Raw genomic sequence first — 20,860 nt, forward strand, 5'->3', positions numbered from 1 at the left:
CTGGGGGTGGGGGGTGGATCTCATTTCCCCAGGAAAGAACCTACATGTCAGTTTCTCTGACGCCTCCCTTGAATCCCCAAGGCAGTTTTAGGTGTCCCTTTGGACTCCCTCTCATTCTAGCGTCTAGCCTCCAGCTGTGCCACTTACTAGCTGTGTGACCTCAGGCCACCAGTCCAGGCCTCCGTTTCTGCATCTGCAATGCTGGCATAAGAATAGTACCTACCTGATTAGGAGTCCTGGGTCCTACACAAGCTGGGGTGGTGCTGCTGCTGTGTTATGAGGACCACGAGGCGGCTTGTACCACCCCGTGGGGTACCAGATCTGGGCGGCAGGAGACATACTCGGTGCCATCTAACTCAGTGGTTCTCAATCCTGGCTTCCTATCAGAGGGCCCTAAGGAGCCTTTACAAGTGCTGTGGTCTGGCGTCCACCCTCGGCAGTTCTTATGTGGGGTGGGTGGGACTCCAGTGTGGGTGGCTCCGGGAAGGTCCCAGGTGATTCTAATGTAGAGCCAGGGTTGGGATCCGCTGGTCTAAGCCCACCTCTTTCAACAGGTGGAGTAACTAGCGCCCAGAGGGGGCTTGACTGACTTAGGTCATGGAGCAAGCTAGCGGACCCTGCCTCTTGGGTCGTTTTATTTTCTGATGTTCCCCCCACCTTCTCTGGTCTGACTGCCTTAGCCCAGTGAAGTGCCGAGCGTGCCCCTGGGGCTGCGGAAGGTGAGGTGCACGCTGCTTCTGCCTCGTCCCTGCCAACCTGGCCGGAAAGAGGCGCCTCTGGAAGAGGGTCCATCTCCCCGGAGACTGGGAGGGGGTGCGGGGCCTGTTCAAGCCAATCTCGGGAAGTACAAACACCAGGATCCCTGTAACTGGGAGCCAGAACACACATAGCAGGGCCAAGACCTCCTTCATGAGTCACCGACGGGTGGCTGGCTGGCGTCACAGGGACCACCTCCTGGCAAATATGCTCTCCCGGAAAAAGTCATCAGAGGCCCTTATGGTGGGAGGGCCAGCTCTGAGCTGAGGGGCTCAAACCATCGGAGGTGGAGAGCTGCCGCAGAAGTGGCCCTGAACCCATGGACCTAGGTTCAAATATCCACTAGCTACGTGGACTTCTATGAGCCTCAACTTTCTGCTCTGTCAAATGGGGCTAAATGGGGTTGTTACGAAGAAAATGAGTTAATGTATGCAAAGGGCTTGGCACATGAGAATTGACTCATAAAAGGCGGCAACAGCAAAAACAACAACAACAATAATAATATTGTTTATTCATGAAGCCTCAAAAGAGGACACTGATTGTTGCCTTAATCAAGCCACTTTGGGAAGACAGAAATCAGTGTGTAGGGGGAAGGGGAGGGAGGGGTGGGCGATGGCACTGGATTTACCCCCAGGGAGGTTTCTCCAGGGAGCTTTTCAAACGTGGGATGGTTGTAACCTGTTTTGTTTGATCTTTCCCCCTTAGCTAATTAATAACCCACTTAGCTGTAAATTAGGGGCTGAAACAGCTTCCCAGGAGGCCTGGGGGTGGGGGTGAGGGTTGGATTGAGACACCTCCTCCTGTCTGGCCCCTGGGATGATGTATATTACCTCTGTGTGTGTCTTTACAATTTTGTTTTGAGCCACAGTGTTTAAAAAAGGAATGAGTTACGAACATTTTAAAAATCAGGAAATTCTATCTAAAAATTCAGGTTCTCCTGAGAAGTTGGGAGACCCCGAGCTGAGATTTCTACCTGGCAATGGTAGAATGGGCTCCTCGGATCGCCAGAGCCCTCACCCTGTCCACTTCCCTCACCTGGCTGCCCCCGTGGGTATTTTCAATCCCTGTCCTCTACGGCAAGAAACTTCCACATTCGACACCGAGAGGCCTCTGCAGGGTCTCAAAGGGCCCCCGTGTTCCAAGCCAGCTGCTTTAGGCTGTTTCATGAGCATCCCTGCCATAGCTCAGCCTCTGGTTAGGAACCAGGAATCACGCTTACTGACAGTCACCGAGTGGTTTCCATGCATCACTTTTTCTTTTTCTTTTTTTTTTTTTGAACCTCCATTCCATGAGTTCCCACAGCTGCCCAGGGAGGTAGCTGTCACTGTCCTCATTCCACAAATATACAAACCAAGCCCCAACTGGGTGTGGTCCTTGCTCCGTGGCACCCTGCTGTAATGGCAGGGTCCAGATTAGACTCCAGGTCTTTGAACTCCCAGTTCAGTGCCCTACACTGAACTTCCTCCTGGGGTCTGGAGTCAGTCTGCCTGGATCCTGTCATCCCTCCGTGGCCCTGGGCAGGTGACTCTGCTCTTCTGGGCCTCAGTTTCCTTCTTGGTAGAAAGGAGGTCCTAATACCTCCACCTAATACAGGGTTGTGCTGAAGATGAAGACAATGCGTGTAACGGGCTTAGGGAAAGGTGGACGTTACTAATGTGTATCTGAAACCAAAATGCTTACAGGTCTGTTTGGAAGAGGGAAGGAGTGAGATGAGCCTTGTGACGACCCGTGGCAGGTACTGCCTGGCTGCTCTCTGTCCCCATCTCCCCGCCCCACTCCCTCCGCTTCTGGGCACCCTACACAGACAGAGGACGCTGGGCTGCGTATGAGAACACCATACCATGGGACCTTTTATTGGAACAGAGACATGTTTCGTACAGGCTGAAAAATCGGAAACCTCGGGAAGGTTATGCTTAGCCGTGGACACCAGATATCAAACAAGCCGTGGCCGCTGTGTCGCTGGGTAGAGGCCAGGGTCCCAAGATGTGGGAGGACAGAGGAGCTTCTCCCCCTCTGTTGAGGGTGTGTGGGCAGAGGCCGGCCGCTCAGGCTGAGCTGGGCTGGTGGTGGGTCCCCTGGTTTGGGGTTTTCCAGGTGCGAGTTCCAGCCCCCGAAGTGGAGAAATGGTCCCTGCGTGCACCAAGCCTCCTGGGCTCATGTGGTAGATTGTACCAGGTCTGTGGCCAATGACTGCTTGAGGAAACAGCTGGGAACTGGGAGAGAAAAAAATCCAGCACAAAGAGAAGTCCTCACAGCCTGGGACCGGCAAGAAAGAGCCACCTAGGAGAGCGCGGGGCACAGATTTGGGCAGATCAGAGCTCAGGGGAGCCCAAGCATGTCAGTTCCCCCTTCCTGGGCCTCAGTTTTCTCATCTGAAAAATGGCAATATGACCTACATCACTGGCTTGTATGAACAATTGTACAAAATATGGCCCGACACGCTACATGGTGGTCCAGAGCACAGTGAAGCCATCCTGGTCTTTCCTCTGATGATGCTGGATGGCTGGGCTTGGAGAGAAGCTTATATATACGGCTTTAACCCAGGCCACAAGAGCTACCAGCTGGCAGCACCCAGAGGTCTCCCACACCCGACTGTAGCACTCAGCAACTCCCCCGGCTCTACAAATGAAGTCCATGCCCTACATTTTTCTTTTCTTCCTTGGGAGACACCCTTCAACCTATAGTCAGTGGAAGACACAAAGGACCCTACATCTGACAGTTTGGAACTCCCAGCATCAGAGTTAGAACCCCCTCCTCTCCAGTGTAAGTCAAGCCCCATTTTACAGACGATAAGACTGAGGCCCAAGATCCTCTCCATTTCACCCAGACACACACACACACACACACACACACAGGCAAGAGAATCGTGAAGGAATGCTGTTCCAGTCTCTTTGGCTCAGCTTGTTAGAAGATGAGGCATAGCTTTTCTTGGCCAGAGGAAAGGAATTATAATTTTCGTGCTCTTTCTCTCTCTCTCTTCTTTTTTCAAGGAGTTGTGATTTTTTAATAGAAGTTAGTTCGTGCACAGGCATTTTATTCCTCAATTAATTTCCATCGAAATGAGGTTTTCCCGGAGATAACCAGTGTTTTAGTTCCATTTGAGCTTAATTTGTATGACTGAAGCCTCCGTTTCTGCCAATTCCAATTTGCTGGGTGATTCTAACCCTCATTACGTGGGCAATAAATGCCCCCACTGCAGCCAGCCACACCCGGAGCGGAGAGATGGACCCATTTCCAATAGCAATTGAAGGGAAGAGGTGGGGGGGGAGGTCCCTCTCCTCTCCCAATTTCACTCAATAAATAGGAAATAAATTATTAAACAAGCCACGTTCTGATGAGGGGGTCCCCCCCATCATGGTATTTACAATGCAAAACCACTACCACCAAAACAAAACAAAACAAAACAAATCTAAAAAGAAAGAAAGAAAGAAAGAAAGAAAGAAAGAAAGAAAGAAAGAAAGAAAGAAAGAAAGAAAGAAAGAAAGAAAGAAAGAAAGAAAGAAAGAAAGAAAATTAACTCAAAACAACAGCCACAGAGGGTAGATGACAACTCCATCAAGGTCGCCGGCTCGTGGGTGCAGAAGGGGGAAGGAAGAGGTTGCAATACAACATTGCTTGATGATGCTGTTATCGACTGTAATTTCCCAGCTGGACACAGTTGATCAATGGAGGAGAGGGTGTGGTTTGACGAATCCTGTTTTGTTTTGAATCAGACAAAATTTTCTATTCAGCTGGAGAAGAAAAAAAATGAGGGCGAGACACATGCACGTGCAACTGTTTTGAATAGTCGTGGGAAGGAATACAGCAGAAGAGAAGATTAAAGCGGGACTTGAGAAAAGAAGAAACGGGCTTTCAAACCGCTGGGAGCCCCCCAAACGTTATCCTGTTCAAGCAAAGCCTTTTGGGAAGGAGGAGGGGTCTGGACACCTGAAGGGACAGGGGCTCTCTGGGACTGAGACCCTCGAGGCTTTCAAACATCTTAATATTCTTTTGCTTCTGAAAGACTGACTTCCCTTCGGACAAGGGGAGAGAGGGAGCTAGGAATGCAGTCAAACCTGGATGAAGAAGAACGTTCCTGGGTGGGGGCTTGAATTAGCTTTTCTGAATCAACTGGAGTTCACATTGTTGCTTTTCCGTGTTACTCTCAAGATTGAGAACCTCCTAAAAATGTCTGTGGATGTTTTCCTTTTTTCTCTGAAGTCTCAGTGAACTCGCTCTGTCTCTGAAGAACTGCCCAGGCCTTGGGTTAACATTCTGGGTTGTATCTCAAAAACTCCTCCACTTCTGAAAGGGGGAGACTTTGGTCCAGAAAAGGGGGGCAGCTTTCCCAGCTCCACTCACCTGGGAAACACCCAGGAAGATCGAAGGGCTGCATGTTGCTCGACCTCAAGCCACATCTCCCTCCCATTTTCCATACTGGTTTTAGAAACAGGTCCTCACCATGAGCAGTTTTCAGGTGATCTGTCTCACTCCCTGGGAGCAGGAGCGTAATGGGGCGGAAGTGGGCGGAGGAACAGTAGTGCCAGGGATCGGGGGTTCTGGTTAAACAAGGTTACCAGTGCCCCAACGAGAGTTTTATTTTTGGATGGGGGGGGGGAGAAGGAAATGTAAAGGAAATTATAGAAACACACCAAGTGACAGGGAGGGACAGAGATCCCCCCCCCCCCCCCAGGAGGCATGTAAGCTCTTGCACACTCTGCCCAGGCTACAGGCACTCCCTCGATCGGGCTGCTTGGGTGAAGGCAGAGTAAAGTCACATTGCCAGGGAAACAACCAGGAATGTTGCAAAAGTCTCACCAAACCCAAAGCTGGTCCAGGCAAACTGGCCGTTTCAAGGCAGTAGATCATGACTTTGGAAAGGGCAGGAGCCGTCGCCAGCCAGCAGTCAGAAGACACTGCTAGTTGGTCAGAGAGGCAAGACTGGTGAAGACTTCAGGATCCTGGTTCCCAAGACAGGTTCCGAAATGACCTTCTCGGTGGTGGTGGTGGTGGGGGGAGAACCTCTGGCTGCTCCTTTCATCTTGTTTGTTTTCTTTTCTCATTTCAAAATAGCTATGTACTCTCTCCCGAGATCATGGCAAAAGGCTTCAGCTTTGGGTTCGTGTATCTCTCTCCCAGGATGGGTGATATCTGGTCACAAGGCAGGTGTGTCCACAGAAGAGCCTTGAGATCTCAGAAGGGAGAAATTAGCTAAGGGAGAGTCAGAAGCATGTGTAGCTTGCATCAAACCAATGAGGTATGCTCAAAAAAGCAAATGATCTCGCCCACTGATATATACTCTGGAACAAGTGTGAGATTAAGATGTGCACATCTTGTGCCTCCCTAAAGGCCTTTCTGCAACTTTTGCCTTAGATGCTAACTTTAGACTCCAAACCCCACATGAGCTGTGACTCCATTGTGTCCGTTCAGCACCTTAGCACATAAGCCTCTTGGCTGTTCGCACGTTTTTGATACGTCACGTTTTTGATACATCAGTCAGGGAGCTGGTGCGCCAGATGCTGGGATGCAGACCTGAACTTCACTGGATGTGGACTGAGTCACGAACTGAAGTGCTTCTGGTCCACCTCCAGGACGTCCCGGGGTTAGAGCCCTGTGGGTCTCGCCTTTAAGGAAAAGGGCCAACATCCCCACCCACATCCAACCTCTCAAATCCCATCCATAGAGACGTGAGGAAGACAAAAGAGAGTTGCACAAAAATCATCTGGGAGTCCTCCCTCCTCCCCAACCACACAAACACACATACGCACACGCTCTCCATATAAATAAATAAATAGTTGAATACTGCTAATGGCAACCGAGGGAGAGAGAGAAAGAGAGAGAGGTTACATAAATAAATAAATAAAGATAAATAAATAAAATAAATAAGAGGTTTGCTAGGAGCGCCAGGCAAAGCGGTCCCCTGGAGTTGCTCGAAGGAAGGCAGTCTGGGTAGGAGGCTCTCAGGCCTCTCACTGCTGTCCTGCTAAGGAGGCTCTGTGGCTCCGGAAAGCCTTTGTCTCCATGAAGGGAGACTGGATTCCAGTCTGGGTTCCTGGGTGGGGAAGAGGGTTATTTACAGTTGCTGTACATGCCCCCCCAGGGCACCGGCCCCGTCCCAGGCACCTGCCATCAGGCCTTCTGCGGCGACAGCACTGGCATCCATTAGTCTTGGCGGGGGAGGTGGGGCCCAGGTCTGGGCCAGAGAGCATCATGGAAAGACCAGGTCCTCCACTGCTGCCGGCACCTGGTTCTGCTCTCCCGATGGAGGAGGAACTTTCTCGGTGGCTGCAGGGCAGCCTCTGGTCCTAGGGGCTGATGTGATGGGAAAGACCAAGGAGGGGGAATGTCGCTGCTTCCAAGAAAAAGGATTTTTTTTCACATGTTTCCCCCCTGGGGTGTAAGGTATAAAGAATGTTTGGTCCCTGCTTCCCAAAGCCCCAGGATCCAAAGCTGGGAGCTGTCCTCTCTCGCTCTCTCTCCCTCCCTGCCCTGTCCTGGCTGCTGTTGCCACCACAAACTTGAAACTCACCCGCAAGGCCCCGGAAAGCCAGTCAGCTGGTGAGGGGGATGCCCAAGAGTTTATTTTAAGGATTTTCTCCCTCATGCCCCTGTTCTCAGTGCCTTCCGTGGATGAAGCAGCTGGTGGTATTTGTGTTTTAGAGATCAGCTTACCCTCACTGCCCAGCCCTGGGGAGGGCGGGGAGGTGGGAAGTGGGGTGAGGCAGAAATGAAGGCGGGGCTTTCCCAGGCTGCTAGGAAACTCTGGAACCAGTGGGAGCTACAGAACATTCAAGCCCCTTTCCCCCCAGACTCTCTAGATTTGGATCTTTCCCCCCAAACCTGAGCTGCTGTGCCCCATTCTGGCAAAATTCCTGAGAGGCAAAGGGGATGACTTAGGCTCAGGGTGGGTGGGTGGGTGGGTGCTTGGCTGCACTGGGTAGGCTCCAGGGCGTGGCAGTCTGGGCCATGGGGAGGGGGCAGGCAGGCGCCAACCGGAGGGTAAGGCCAGACTGGCTGGCGCTGGGGCTGGCAGCTGGCCATGGCACTGAGGAATGTGCAGCAGATGGTCCCGTGGAATTAAGTGGGTGCCAGCTAATGGGGCTGAGGCAAATTTGGGAAGTGGGGCTACAGACCAAGCTGTCCTAACCGTCCACTGTGTCCTTTCTCAGAGGTCACAGGGCCCCTGTGAACAGCCAAAAGGCATTTTGTGTAAGTCGTGTGACGGCCTCTCCATGGCTAGGAACTGCTGGGCTCTTCTTCCTGGAGATGCTGAGACACTGGGAGCAGCAGATTGACCCCCCTCCTTTCTGCTTCTGTGACTGGAGAGTCCATCCCCCATCTCCCGACACCTCCCACCAACTGAAATGTCCATGTCCCCTGCTCTAGGACCCAACAGCCGTCCAGCTTTTGCTCCGGCCTAAGTGGGGAAGTGAAAGGCCTGGGCCCCTCTTCTGGGCCAGAGCTGTCCCTGGCCTCCTCTCATCTCCGTCCCCTACCCCTTTGGGGGTCCATACACGTGCAGCCAGGAGACTGGATGAGGGGAGAATGAGGGCAGATGTGACGAATTACCACTGGCCTTTGAATGCCTCCTGCGAGCAGTGGGTTAGAAGAACTCTCTACATTTTCCTGGCCAGGCCCAAACTTTTGAATCATGGGCCCATTGCTTCTTACAAACCTTTGAGGTTTTTTTGGTGCCAACAGAAGGTGGTTCTGCCCATAAGCTCAGGCCTGAACTGAACCCCAGGGTGGTGCGGTGGAGGCTCTCAGCAGCTCGACATAGAGGCTGAAGCCCTGATACCCTCTTTTTCTCCTCCCCAGGAGCGCAGGAAGGACGGGGCCCGGGAGCCCTCAATGTCTGTCACCAGGGAGAATGCAGGGTGGGCAGGGAGTAGGGGAGGCTGGCAGAGAGAAAGGGGCCCCTGCAGGCAGTTGGCTCAAAGGAGGGCCGGTGCTTAGCGCCTCGTGCTGGAGTAGCTGTCCGCAGAGCTGTAGCTCCCGCTGCGACTCCGGCTGCGGCCGCGGCTGCGGCTGCGGGAGCCCAGGCTGGGGCTGCGGGAGCTGCAGCTGCTGCTCGTGCGGGTCCGGCTACGGCTGCGGCTGCGGCCGCGGCTGCGGCTGCGGGAGTAGCTCCGGCTGGCTGAGCGGCTGCTGCTGCTGCTGTACCAGGAGGAGGTGCTGCTGAGGCCACTGGACGAAGAGGGGCTGGGCCGGTAGTAGGGGATGGGGCGTTTCCGGGCACTGCAGAGACCAGAGGGAGAATGCATGAGGGCAAGACTCCTCCCAGCCTCAACCCAGGGAGCACCAGCATCGTCCCAAGAGGCACTTCCCAGTCCCTTAGGAAAAAAATTTCCCCTTAGACTTCTCTTGTGGTCCTGAGAACATCAAGGTGGTCTCAGTCTAGGGCTGGTATGCTTTAAGTGATAGTCTCCCTTTTTTAACACAGCGAGGCTGGGCTCAGAGAGACCCTCCAGCTGGCAACAAAATCTACATCTAAACTTTAATCATAGTTTTGTTTTGCTATTTTTACTTTTACTAGGATATTCTATATATGGCAAATGGCTGATTTTCCATTTCCTGTAGAGAATCAAGTTTCCTTTAGAAATAAATGTATGGACCTCTAAAAAGGGGCATTTCTATTTAAAGAAAATTAAGTAAATAGTACACTTAATAAGCAGAGGAGGCACACGTGGTGGGTGACTGAAGTCTGGGAAACTCTGAATGGGTTCATCCATACGTACTACTTGGGGCTGAGGAAGGAAACCAGAGTCTTCTGGAAATGCCACTCTCTTTATCTCAGCCTTCCTCCAAGTTCACCCCAAGGACACCTCTGAAAGTTAAGGCAGTGGGTGTAGGGACTCCCTTCTGTGCTAGGCCAATGCAGGGTATTGTGTGAGACATCTGAGTAGATGACACCGTCACCCTGTCTCACTGTCTTTTTCCTCCTCCTGGTCACCTCCAGGGAGGAAGCACTGGGCAGCCAGGTTCCCCCTTTCTTTGTGGGACTCTGGACTGAGTGACCCTTGGAGAGCCAGGAGGAAGGCCAACTGATTGTCAAGAGCCATTTTTAAGGCAGCACTCAGCCATTCTCTCCATTTCAAAGCCTGAGAAATTTGTTTCCACTCAGACCTCAGGCTTCTCTTCTAGGCTCTTCTCATCTAAGACCCCACGCGTTATAGACACCTTTTCCACCTAGTATGACCATTCAGTCCCTCACGATGGCACACAGTGGGTTCTGGTGCATTCATATCTTTGTCCCCTTTCATTTCGTCCTTGTGATACTCCTGGGAGTTATTTCCTCCAATAGTTCATGGGTGAGGAAACTGAGATTCTGGGAGGTGAAGAGACTTCCCCAGCTCACCTGGAAAGTGGCACAGCCAGGACTCCACTCCACGGCATGCGTTCTCCCTTACCCACCAGGCCTCCTTCCAAGTCCTTCTGGCACCTAAACAGCGCTGTCTGCCCCTTTACACTTGGTTCTCGGTATAATTACACATGGGTCTTCTTAAGCCTTGCATCTGGGCGTGTGGGTCTGAAGGTGGAGGTCTGTGGCCATTGCCTGGCTCCACCCAGAGTCCAAGTCCGGTTCTATTCCTTGCTTTGGCCCCCGCTTCCAGGCCAGACCTCAGTCTATGGCCCAGCTCTGCCTCCCTGGCCCCAGCCGCATCCATTTTCCGGCCACACCTTTCCCGCCACTCCGGATTCCTCAGGCTGCTCCCCACCCCCTCCACACAGCAATCCCACTCTAGCCCCGCCCCACCCCGTCCTAGGCCATGCCCGCTTCTCCCAGGCTGGTGTTCGGGGTGTTCATTCAGACAGAGGCTTCGAACAGAAACCTCTTTTCAATGGTTGGGGAGGTCCCTGAGTTCCCACAATACTGAAATCCAGCCCTAAGGAGGCCTGGGTAGAGCTTGAGGCCGGAACGTGTGGGAAGAGGGCGGCAGTGAAGGTGGAGACGGTACCCCGGCCCACCTGGCCTCACCTCGTTATCCTCCGCGCCTCCAGGTGGCTCGGGGAGTCTCTCCGGCGCTTCCGCATGGGCGAGTAGGACCGGCGTCTCCGACGAGCTCGCTCGCGCTCCCGCTGCTGCGAGTCCTTCTCGCTGTACTTGGGGTCCCGCTCCCTGAAGGGGTGCGGTGAGGGGGCGTTACTAGCGAATTGGTGTGGGCTGGCTTTTCCGTGTGAGCGAGTGGGAGAGGGGCACTCACTTCTAACCTGTACCCTCCACCCGTCTGTAGCAGGGGATGCGGTCTGCGTGGGGCTGAGGTGAGGGGGTGCGGCTGGGCATGTGTCAGGGCGTCGGCCTTTGAAGGTGGGTATTGCAGGCGTGAGGATGAGAAAGTTAGGTGGGCCCAGGTGCAGAGTAAGAATCAGAACACAGGGATGAGGGGTCGTTTTAGGTGTGTGAAGAGGCGCAGAGCTGGGGATGTGAATTCTGACGTGTGGCTGTCGGAATATTTAGAGTGAGGACATTAGGACTCCAAAGATGTGGTTCGGGCCTCACTGCCATTCCCAATAGGACAAAGGGAACCACTAGGGTGCTTAATCATCTCCCCATCCGTAGGGCTTGACTTGCGAGGAAAGGGCGGGGCTTGGGAAATGCTCCAGAGAGGCGAGTCGGCGAGGCGGAGCCTAGCCCGAGGGGCGGGGTCAGTCCCGGGGGGCGGGGCGGTACCTGCTGGGGCTATAGCGGGAGTAGCTGGGGCTGCGGCGGGATCGAGAGCTTCTGCCAGGCGGGCTCCTCTTGCCAGACTTGGAGGAGTAGCTGGGAGAGCGTGAGGAGGACCTGGAGGTGGGGAGACAGCCTCTGCCGAGCCTGCTGAGCTCCGCAAGGGTCGTCCTGTCTGTCTAGCGTTGTATTCAACCGGTCCCCAGGCCTTTTTATTTCTGGAGGCCAGGCACAGGAACCAAGCCCTTACCTGAGAATGAAATCCCCTCCCTTTTGGATGGTTAATAATAATACGACAGCTTCCTCCTGTTGAGTTCTTACCATCCTGCCCACTCACAGGCTGTGTGACCTTGGGCAGGTGATGTCTCTGTGCCTTTGTTTTCTGATCTGTAAAATGGGCGTGATGGTACTTACCCTATAGAATTGTAAATTGTCAGTAAACTAGGGTAAATCATTTAGCATCTTGGCACAGAGCCAGCACACAGGAAATGTTAGCTATGATTGTTAGATATTTACTATGTGCCAGACTTTGAACTAATGTTTTGTGTGTATTACCTCCTTTAATCCTCAGCAGATCCTAGGATTAGGTACTGTGATCAATCCCATTCTATACATGGGAAACAGAGGCACAGAAAGGTGATGTAATTTGTTCAAGGTCACTCAGCTGGTAAGGGATTTGAACCCAGGTCTGTTTGGCTACAAAGTGCTCCTGACGTCTGCTAGACTATGTTGTTGTGCATCCAAATTACTATTGCAGTCTTCTTCCCTCTCTGCTAATGCCTCCCACTTTTAGAAAACTACTCCCTTGGTTTCTCTACCGGTTTCCCAGGAGTGTCTACCCTTCTTTCTCCAATAGTTTCATCTCACATATGCTATTTGATCGGGTAGTAGTTACTGCCAGGACTGGGAGGGATTACATGGCCACGTGCTCAGTGGGAAAGAGGGCTGTGATGGATTAGCAATGTCTGCTATGGGCACAAGAATGAGCAGGAGGGACACTCTCTCATGCTCTGTTTTTGTCAGCTTTCCCTCCCAGGAACACTAGCAAAATTTTCCTATCTACTCCTTTCAATCTGAAAAGAATTCTTGCTATCAACTGCCCTCACCTAGGTGTTCCTGAGTCTTCTCCTGCTTTCTTAGGTGATCATAATAACTATGCCCATTAAATACTGCCCTGGGACTCTGTTCTTACATGCTGCCCAGGGTGATGAAAGGAGTCTGGACAAGGAGCAGCTCCTCCAATCTTAGTGCCCTGGGACAGTGGCTATGGCCCCTCGAAAATTTGCTTTTGCCAACCTGCTCTTTGGCTATACATTGAGAGATGTTATAAAAAGAGTCAAGATGAAACATATTTTTGGACACATTGAAAGGATATCAGGCATGTTTATCCCCTACACCACATAGTGTCCCTTTTCTGTGGAGCCATAGGAGGCAGTTTTCATACTTAAAAATCAGAAATAACTGCTCTTCCAAGCAACTGGTTTCCAATTCTATCTTTTTTGTTAACAATGTAACGGGGCAATCTCCCTTTTTGCTTTGTCTGCCGGGGAGCTCTGAGTCACATTTGCAGCCCACCTCCAGAGCAACTCTAGTCATCCCTTGGTATCTATAGGGGATTGGTTCCAGGAGCCCCCGAGGATACCAAAATCTGCAGATGCTCAAGGCCTTATATATAATGGTACAGTATAATGAACATATTGGCCTTTCATAACCAGGGATGTGAAACCCACAGATACAGAAGGTTGTACAGAATGGTAGGACAGGCCTCTGGCACTTAACCTTCCTCCTGATTTAATTTTATTTCTCTCCTATTTTTCCCTGTTAACTTAATTTGCTCTTCTATTTATACATCTACCATGTTGAATATTTCTGGCAGCTTCCTTGCCTCCTTATTTGAAATGAACTGGCTTTGAAGTAATCACCTAAGTAAGCAACTCTTTTTCGATTGCATGGTTGCAAAAGAGGAACAGCCAGGGCGCTGTTGGAAAATTCCTGTTTATAGAGGGAAGCTGGACTCCATGAAGCCATGAGCTGATTAGATTGGATGGAATCTTCCAATTCCTGAGATCTCACATCTCTGCATTCTGCTATATCATTATTCCAGTTGGGAAAATCAAGCAATAACCAATGGTTATTGGAATTGAGTGGTAAAATGCAAAAATGGGCACAATCCTTCTCTCTGTATCCATGCTCCTTGTGATGTGACATTGCAGCTCCTTCCATTAAGAGGAGCACCCCTTGCTTCTATCTGGGTTGTGATCTTGTGACTTGCTCTGGCTAAGACAGTGGCAGAAGAAGTCATGTCTGTTCCAATCCTAGGAATCCCTGCATACTACTGCTCTCTCCTGGAGCCTTGTCATCACCATGTGAATAAGCCCAGACAAGCCTGTTGGAATACGTGAGGCCACATGGAGAGAAATGAATCAGCCGGGGACATCCAAACCAGGCAGCCCCCAACCAACCACCAGCTGATGGAGGAAACAGGCATGAGTTCAGAAGAACCACTCTGCTGAGCCCAGCCCAAACCACTGGCGCACAGAATCAGAAACGAAGTAACTACTTATTGTTAAGGATGCTGAGTTTGGGGGTGATTTTTATGCCCTGGAAGATAACTGATGCACATGAGCTCATCCTCATGCCAATAAAAACAATCAAAATTGATATTATGTTCCAAGAACTGATCTAAATGTTTTATAGTCCTCAGAACAATCCTTCAGGGTAAATATTGTTATGGTTTTCAGGTTTTCATTTTGCAGGCAAGGAAATAAGGCTCAGAGAGGTTAACTGACGCACAAGGCCACCAGCTAGTGGCTAGTAATGGACAGAATGGGTCTTCACACTGAAGTCTGTCTTGAAAGGACATCTCCAGTCACTCTAACTAGCTCCCTGAGGAGGGAAGTGCTGCAGGGCCAAGGTCAGAAGTGCGCTTACCTTTTCCCAGAGGAGGTGGATCGGCTCCTGGTGTACCTGGGGGAGGCCCGGGGGTTTGGGGATCGGGAGGAGTGACTGGAGGAGTGGCTGCTGGCGTAGGAAGAGCTGCGGGAGCACCCTCTCATGGGGGAGCTCCGGGCTGTGGATGGAACCAAACTGGACTTCTTCACCTCGGTGCATTCCAGACATGGTGACTGAAATCCTCTGCAAGGGGGGAGAACGTATGTTAGCACTGGGTGCCCGCTGGTCTGGGGGCATCTTGAGCTGATACTCACCTCCCTACCTTTGGGAGGTAAGTCTGGTTGGGGGACCTCCAGTGTGTTATCACAGCCCCCAGCCTCAATGCCTCTCCCAACCCTAGACGGCTCAGCTGGTTTTATAATTTTGCCTCTTGCTCCCCCAGACACTGAGCTCCTTGGGACCAGGACTCATGTCTCTCTGGACACTGTTTCCCAGCACCTAGGACAGAGCCTGATACACACATCCTAGGTCATCCATAAACAGCTGTGGAATAAACATGTCGAGCCTCTAAGTGTCCTGGGCGCTTCACAAGCATCATCTCATTTAATCCTCCCAACAACGTTATGAGGTTGGCACTTAATATCCTTTATTTACAGAGAAGACTCAGAAGGGCTAGCTACCTGCGCAAGGCCACCCAGAGTCTCAAACTCCCATCTGTCCAGCTCCAAAGCCCATGTCCCTGCTACCGTGCCAGCCCCTGCCTTCACCGTTTAGGGACCCCCTGATTTAGAGCTGCCGTCTCTTCCATTCCGCCCTCTGCTCATAGCTGACAAGACATAAATAGCCATGGATTTAAAGATCATTTCTATTTCAAAGTGAAAGGCTGGGTCTGAATTATTTAATTTGGCTGTCCACGTAGATCAAATTAAACAGGGAACTGCTCATGCCATGCAGGCTTAATGCCGGTTCTGGAGATAGATTTGTGTTTTAGTCCTGGTGCGCCAGCATCTCATTAACTGAGTTTCTTAACTACGCGGAGCCTCAGTTTTCCCATTAGCTAAAAAAGAGGTATAATAGTACTAGTCCCGTAAGGCTTTATAAGGAGTTTAGGAAGATTATCTAAGGAAAGCATTTGGCATAGTACTGAGCATTTAGTCAGGGCTCCGTAAATAGTAGCTGCTATTATTATTGTTGTTGTTGTTGTTGTTGTTGTTGTTGTTGTTATTGCTGTTCTCAGTACTTCCCGCAGATTGCTCTGAAATATATCAGTACATATCTGGGAGTATCACTGCCTGTTTCTGGAGACACTGATGTTTGCTCTGATCCAGCCCTGGCTCCCAGCCAAGCTTGGGTGTGACCTGAGCCAAGGATGTCTGGAGACAGGCAAACCCAAGGTCAGGTCCATGTGGGGATGCCAAGCTGTTTGTGCAGGACTGAAGCGGGCTATGTGTTGTGGACCAAAGGTGCTGTGCCCTGGAAGAAACTTTTAACTGCTTTAGTGCTAAGCCTTTGACCAGCTTCCTGAAACTGTGGCCGGTACGAACACACTACGTGTGTGGTGCACAGCGCCGGACTGACATGGCGGCGCCCAGGCGGGACCCCCTCCTCCTGCCCAGGCGCACTGACCTTGACTCTCTGCCCCTGCTGGTGGGGGAGAGGTTCTCCAAAGTGGCCCCCTTGTTCTGGGGTGAGGAGGTGGTGAAGGAGTTCCCTGAATCCGAGGTGTTGCCGCTGTTGGGGTCCTGGCTCTTGTTCAGGCCCCCACTGGGGCTCCCCTTCTCCGGACCCCGCGACCTGGCTGAGCTGATTTGCGTGGAGGGTGGCGAGGAGGTGTCGTTGCCTGAGTCGTACTCCTGGGAGCGTCCTCGGGAGGTGGTGAGCGGGCTGGCTGTTTTGGTCAAAAGGTCAACAGCAGACCCCGACCCAGTGATCTGAAAGCAAAAACACCCATTGGACCCGGCTGAGCGCCGGGCCTGTGGGCTGTGTCTAAAAAACCAAGAAATGTTTACCATCATGATGCACTGTAACGAAAGGAAAGAGAGGAGAGGAAAGAAGAGACGCCAAAAAACAAAAGCACAAATTCCTGAAAGAATACCACAGAAAGGAGATCTTTTTTTTTTTTTACCCCCTACTAGGATAACTGGAAGGTTTAGGTATCATGCAGAGAAAAAGCATGCGATCCAGATTAAACAAAAGAAAAAGGAAATTATACAAAATTTAATTTCTAATGAATTAACTCAAACAAAAGAGACAACTTAAGAGAAAGGGGGGGGGTGTAAACACCCTTAATCTAAAACAATAATAAAAATAAACAAAGAGGGTGGGGGAAAGAAAGGAGACTATGGGCCTGAAAAAATATATCTTGGAACTTAAAAACAAAATGAAACAAAAAAGGAGATAAAGCCAAAATTTTAAATATCAACCAAATCCTCAACGAATTTGACTTTTCTTTGTTTAAAGAAAAAGTCGCCTGAATAGAACCCTGAACAAATATCACATGGGGAAAAGAAATGAAATAAAGATGAGAGGTTTTTATTTATTTTTTTAATATAAAGTCAAGGTCATAAAATAATATTTTAGTAGTTTTCAACTAAAGGGGAAAAGAAAGGTGGGGGGACAAAAAAAAATGGAAGTCAAATTGTCTGACTGAAAACAAATGAAAAAAAAGCTCTCTACAGATTTTTGCGTGTGTCCTTTTCCCCCTGGAGAAGGTAGCTAAGGCTCTTGATTGGCTTCTAATAAATTCTCTCATGTCTTTGCGGATTATATCCACTTACCAAGCAAGAACTCCTCCTTTAGTAGGTAGGTAAGGTGTAAGAGAAAGGGAAGAGCGGGCAAGGTGAGTCCATCATTAGAGTCGCAAATGACAAGAAAAAACACACACCTTTCTGTACATCCTCACACTTGGCCCTGAGCTTTGGGTTTTGCCTTTTCAGTGTTCTTGACAGGTGAAGCATCACTTCCGGTTGGTTTCCTCAGTCAGGGGACCTCAAGCCATCAACGCTAACCTCGTCAGTCCCTTCACACCCAAGCTGGATCAAGAAACCCTTGCTGAAAACGCAAATGGCGGCTGGAGTTGGCATCTATCTTAAGGTGTCAAGACCAGGGATGGGGGGGAAGGACAGACACAGGGAGGGTGTGCTTCCAACAAATGGCTCTGGGGGGGCTTTTGGGGTGATTGGGAATGAGGAGGGGTCTCCAGGATCCTGTGTGGGGCTGATCTAGGACAGATCAAGGAACAAAGGAGGTGATGGAGAGCCAGCCCTCGGGAAGGCTACAGTGGATTTAGAAGCACAATGGATGGTTTTCTTTAAACATTCAGACCAGTCTTCTGGCTGGGATGACATAGAGGGTTTGGTTCTGGTCCCCACCAACAGTACCACAGAAGAGGGACCTCTGCGCTGGGTGTCCTCCAGCGATAACCATCTCCAGGGGGTGAGAAATTTGTGGGGCTAAGAAGGCACCACTTGGAAACTACACCCCCCCGGCACCGAGATTACTCTCTGGGTACCTGAAATCCCATCATTCTGTTCAAATGGCCCCTGAGCCCGCTTCCAGGCTCATCCTTGGATCTGTTCTCCCAGGGGTAGACCATGCTTCAAGTGCGCACATCCCTAGGGGCAAGCATGGCCATGTGAACAGAACTTGGGTGTTTGGGCTGAGGTGTCCACGTGCACGTGTGGGAGGGAGGTCCATCACCCTGTTGGAGGGTGCAGGATGCGGGGCAGGGGAGAAAGGGAGGGGCCAGGGCTCCAGGGCAGATTCTCCCCACACTGCCATGTTGTGGCCTGGCACTCAAGGGGTCTGAGATTCTAAATCTAAATCTGACCTTCCAGATCATTTCAAAAGTATGTTTGCCAAGATAAGGGGACGTATGTCATCTAAAGTTTGCTGGCTTGATTTATAAACATTTATAGCTATAGTATGTGGCCCTCTTAGACGCTTGTCCCAGGCCCTACAAACGTGAGTGCGGTCTCACCATCAAAAGCCTGCTTCCCCCAGCCCAGTTTCTCCCGTGCTCCTTGGGCCTAAAGAAGGGGGCTTTTTGGGCTTTCTTAAGGAATTTTTTCTGCCTTCTCAGCAGTCGTTCATGAGGGGGAGATACAGAAACACCACAACTGTGAGAATGACCGAGACGATGCCACCAGCTCAGGACGTCAGTTCCTGGAGCTGGGGAGGCGGGATTTCCTTTGTGGATTCTCCCAGGAGGCTCTGCACACAGACAAGGTGACGATCCAGCTTTACCAGGTTCCACCCAGCACAGTTACCACTGTTTCTGCTTGGCAATCTGCCTAGCTTTGCTGTGGGACAAGGGACTTCAAAATGACGTTGCCCAAGTAGGGTTTTCTAGAGTGAGACTTCTTTAAAAATTAAGGTAAAGGCCCTTTGTCCCGTTCAGCTCCTTTTGGTCTTCCCGTTTGCAGGTTGGATACCATATTTTTCCCACCTCTGGGAGTTCGGTGGCAACATGTGCATTTCCATCGCCTCTGTCGGGAGAATGAGGAAGCATCATGCCAGACAGTTGGACCCTGGGACCTGGGATCTCAGGCTGGGGCTTGATCTGGGGATGGGCTCATGGAAGCTTTGCCTCAGAGATGGTGAATGTTTCGTAGCCAGTATATCACGAGTGAATGAGGCAAGCCGTCCTGGAGGGAACCAGGCTGGACTATAACTCGAGTGAATGGGCCTATGAGTATGATGATTTCCATTATCTTGTGGCTGGCTGGCTGGCTAGCCCCTAGGCTAGGCCGTTCCCACCTTGACTACTAATTTCACAGCATGTGCCCTGTTGCACCATGGGTCCCCAGGGGCCAGGATGTCCTGAGCAGAAGGCTGCTCGGGGCTAGTGGATATAGAAGGGGATTTTGCCTTTTTCACGTCCTCAATCCCACACTCTGAGCTCATGGGGCCACTTTCAGAGTGTCCCTACCTGACTGTGACTACTCTCCACATGTAACTTGTGTGATTTGAATTGAAAACTCCATAAAACATCGTGCTTTTCCATCATCACTGGCAAACAGAGACAAAGGTACTAATGAAATATTCTCCTTGCGTTGATCCTGGTGCCTGAAAATACCATCTTCTCCTGCTTGTTCAGAAGTCTCATTTCTTTGGATGGATCTAAATTCTTTGACATTTGTGACAATGCCCTTTACAAACCAGCCCTGCATCCTCCACAGACCTCATCTCTTCCATACACCTCCTGGCCCCCCACAGCCTTAAGCCAATTGACTGGATAAAGTTCTCTTGGTTCCGCCATTACAGCTTGCTCTCCCAACCCCAGGCCATTTGCACATGCCACCCCCCCATCTAGAACATTTCCTCCCTCTTCCTCACTTCACATGGCTAAAGTTACTCACCCTCCAGTTTATATATCACCTCCTCTAGAAAGTCCTTTCTGAGCCCCAGGCCAGGATAGCATAAATCTCTTTCTTCCATTTATTCTTTCATTCATTCACTCATTCAAAAATGAGTGGCTTCTGTTTGCCACAGTACTGTTACTCCCTGAGGTAACTGCTTGTTTTACCGCCTGCCTCTGCATCTGGGTGAGAGCTTGTTGAAGGTAGAGACCATGCATGACTGGTTCAGTGCTCTACCCACCAGTACCTGGCACAGAGAAGGTGCTCAGTAAATCTTGCTGAATGAACAAAGCTGCTTAGAAGTTTGAGCTTGGAAGCCTGGACCCATCCTAACTTAACTCATTGGTGGAGATAGCTGGGTGACCAGGCCTTGTTGGGGTCCAACAGAGTGAATGCCAACTTGGGAAATTAAATGGATTTTAAAGGAGGAACTGGCCTCCAGCACACTCAAGATAATTCTAGGAAAGTAGGTGGGCCCCTGGCTGGAAAATTGGGGTCTTGAGAGCAGCTCAGGGCTGGGTATGTGAGCCAGAGAGAACCTCTAGGATCAAGTTTTGTGTCCTGGCCTGTGGCAGAGAGCAGGCTCTTCCTCCCAGCCCTCCTCAGACCTAGGGCCCTCCGAGAAAGCACACGGGGGCACCATCAACAGATACTCAAGTTCCAGGCTAAGGTGAGACGTTCCAGACCTGAGGACCCTTACAGAGGAGCCAAGCGGTGCTGCGTCTCCTTCCCGCCTTTGCCACCCTCAGCTGTTTCGGGAGTTCAGGTTAAAAGATGCACTGGGTCTGGCCACTTGCACATCACAGGGCTGCTGGCCCACACAGTGACTTTGTTCTGACGCTACAAAGGTCTCCTCCTGGATCAGGAATTAGGAAACAGCACCCCCTCTGGCCAATGAGAAAAAAGACAACACCTTTATGTGGGCTGAAGCCGCCCCAAGTCAGTTTTCTCAGCTGCATTGACAAAGGGAAGGTAGGTGGGGTTTAACTCTAAAGCCAGTCACCCCTGTACGGGGCACAACCAGCAGAACATAACATCCCAAGCAGGTGCTGGGTATGCAAATCTTCTCACTCTGTTTGACTTGCTTAAAGGATTATTTTGAGGGTCGGGGCGAGAGGTGGTGGCCTGATGACATTCACTCCAGCTTCTCCCAGCTGAGCTCTACTTGGTTTTGTTTTGACAAGTCTTGACGGTCTGTGTCTATATT

The 20,860-nt window shown here is 51.0% G+C and overlaps 1 protein-coding gene across 1 annotated transcript in view; it reads right to left on the minus strand.

Annotated features, from left to right (window-relative positions):
* Window positions 1-2,576: 2,576 nt before the first annotated feature.
* SRRM4 (serine/arginine repetitive matrix 4) overlaps window positions 2,577-20,860 on the minus strand; it is a 146,446-nt gene continuing 128,162 nt past the window's right edge. Inside the window, exons 9-15 of the mRNA XM_010969559.3 lie at window positions 15,920-16,224; window positions 14,333-14,536; window positions 11,408-11,518; window positions 10,715-10,855; window positions 7,265-8,973; window positions 4,812-7,047; window positions 2,577-4,450 (exon numbers count right to left, since the gene is read on the minus strand). Coding sequence (XP_010967861.2) covers window positions 8,688-8,973; window positions 10,715-10,855; window positions 11,408-11,518; window positions 14,333-14,536; window positions 15,920-16,224 — 1,047 coding nt within the window. The 3' untranslated portion in view covers window positions 2,577-4,450; window positions 4,812-7,047; window positions 7,265-8,687. The remainder of the gene's footprint in view (window positions 4,451-4,811; window positions 7,048-7,264; window positions 8,974-10,714; window positions 10,856-11,407; window positions 11,519-14,332; window positions 14,537-15,919; window positions 16,225-20,860) is intronic.

Source organism: Camelus bactrianus, chromosome 32, assembly GCF_048773025.1.
Source record: "Camelus bactrianus isolate YW-2024 breed Bactrian camel chromosome 32, ASM4877302v1, whole genome shotgun sequence".
In the NCBI taxonomy this organism is placed as follows: domain Eukaryota; kingdom Metazoa; phylum Chordata; class Mammalia; order Artiodactyla; family Camelidae; genus Camelus; species Camelus bactrianus.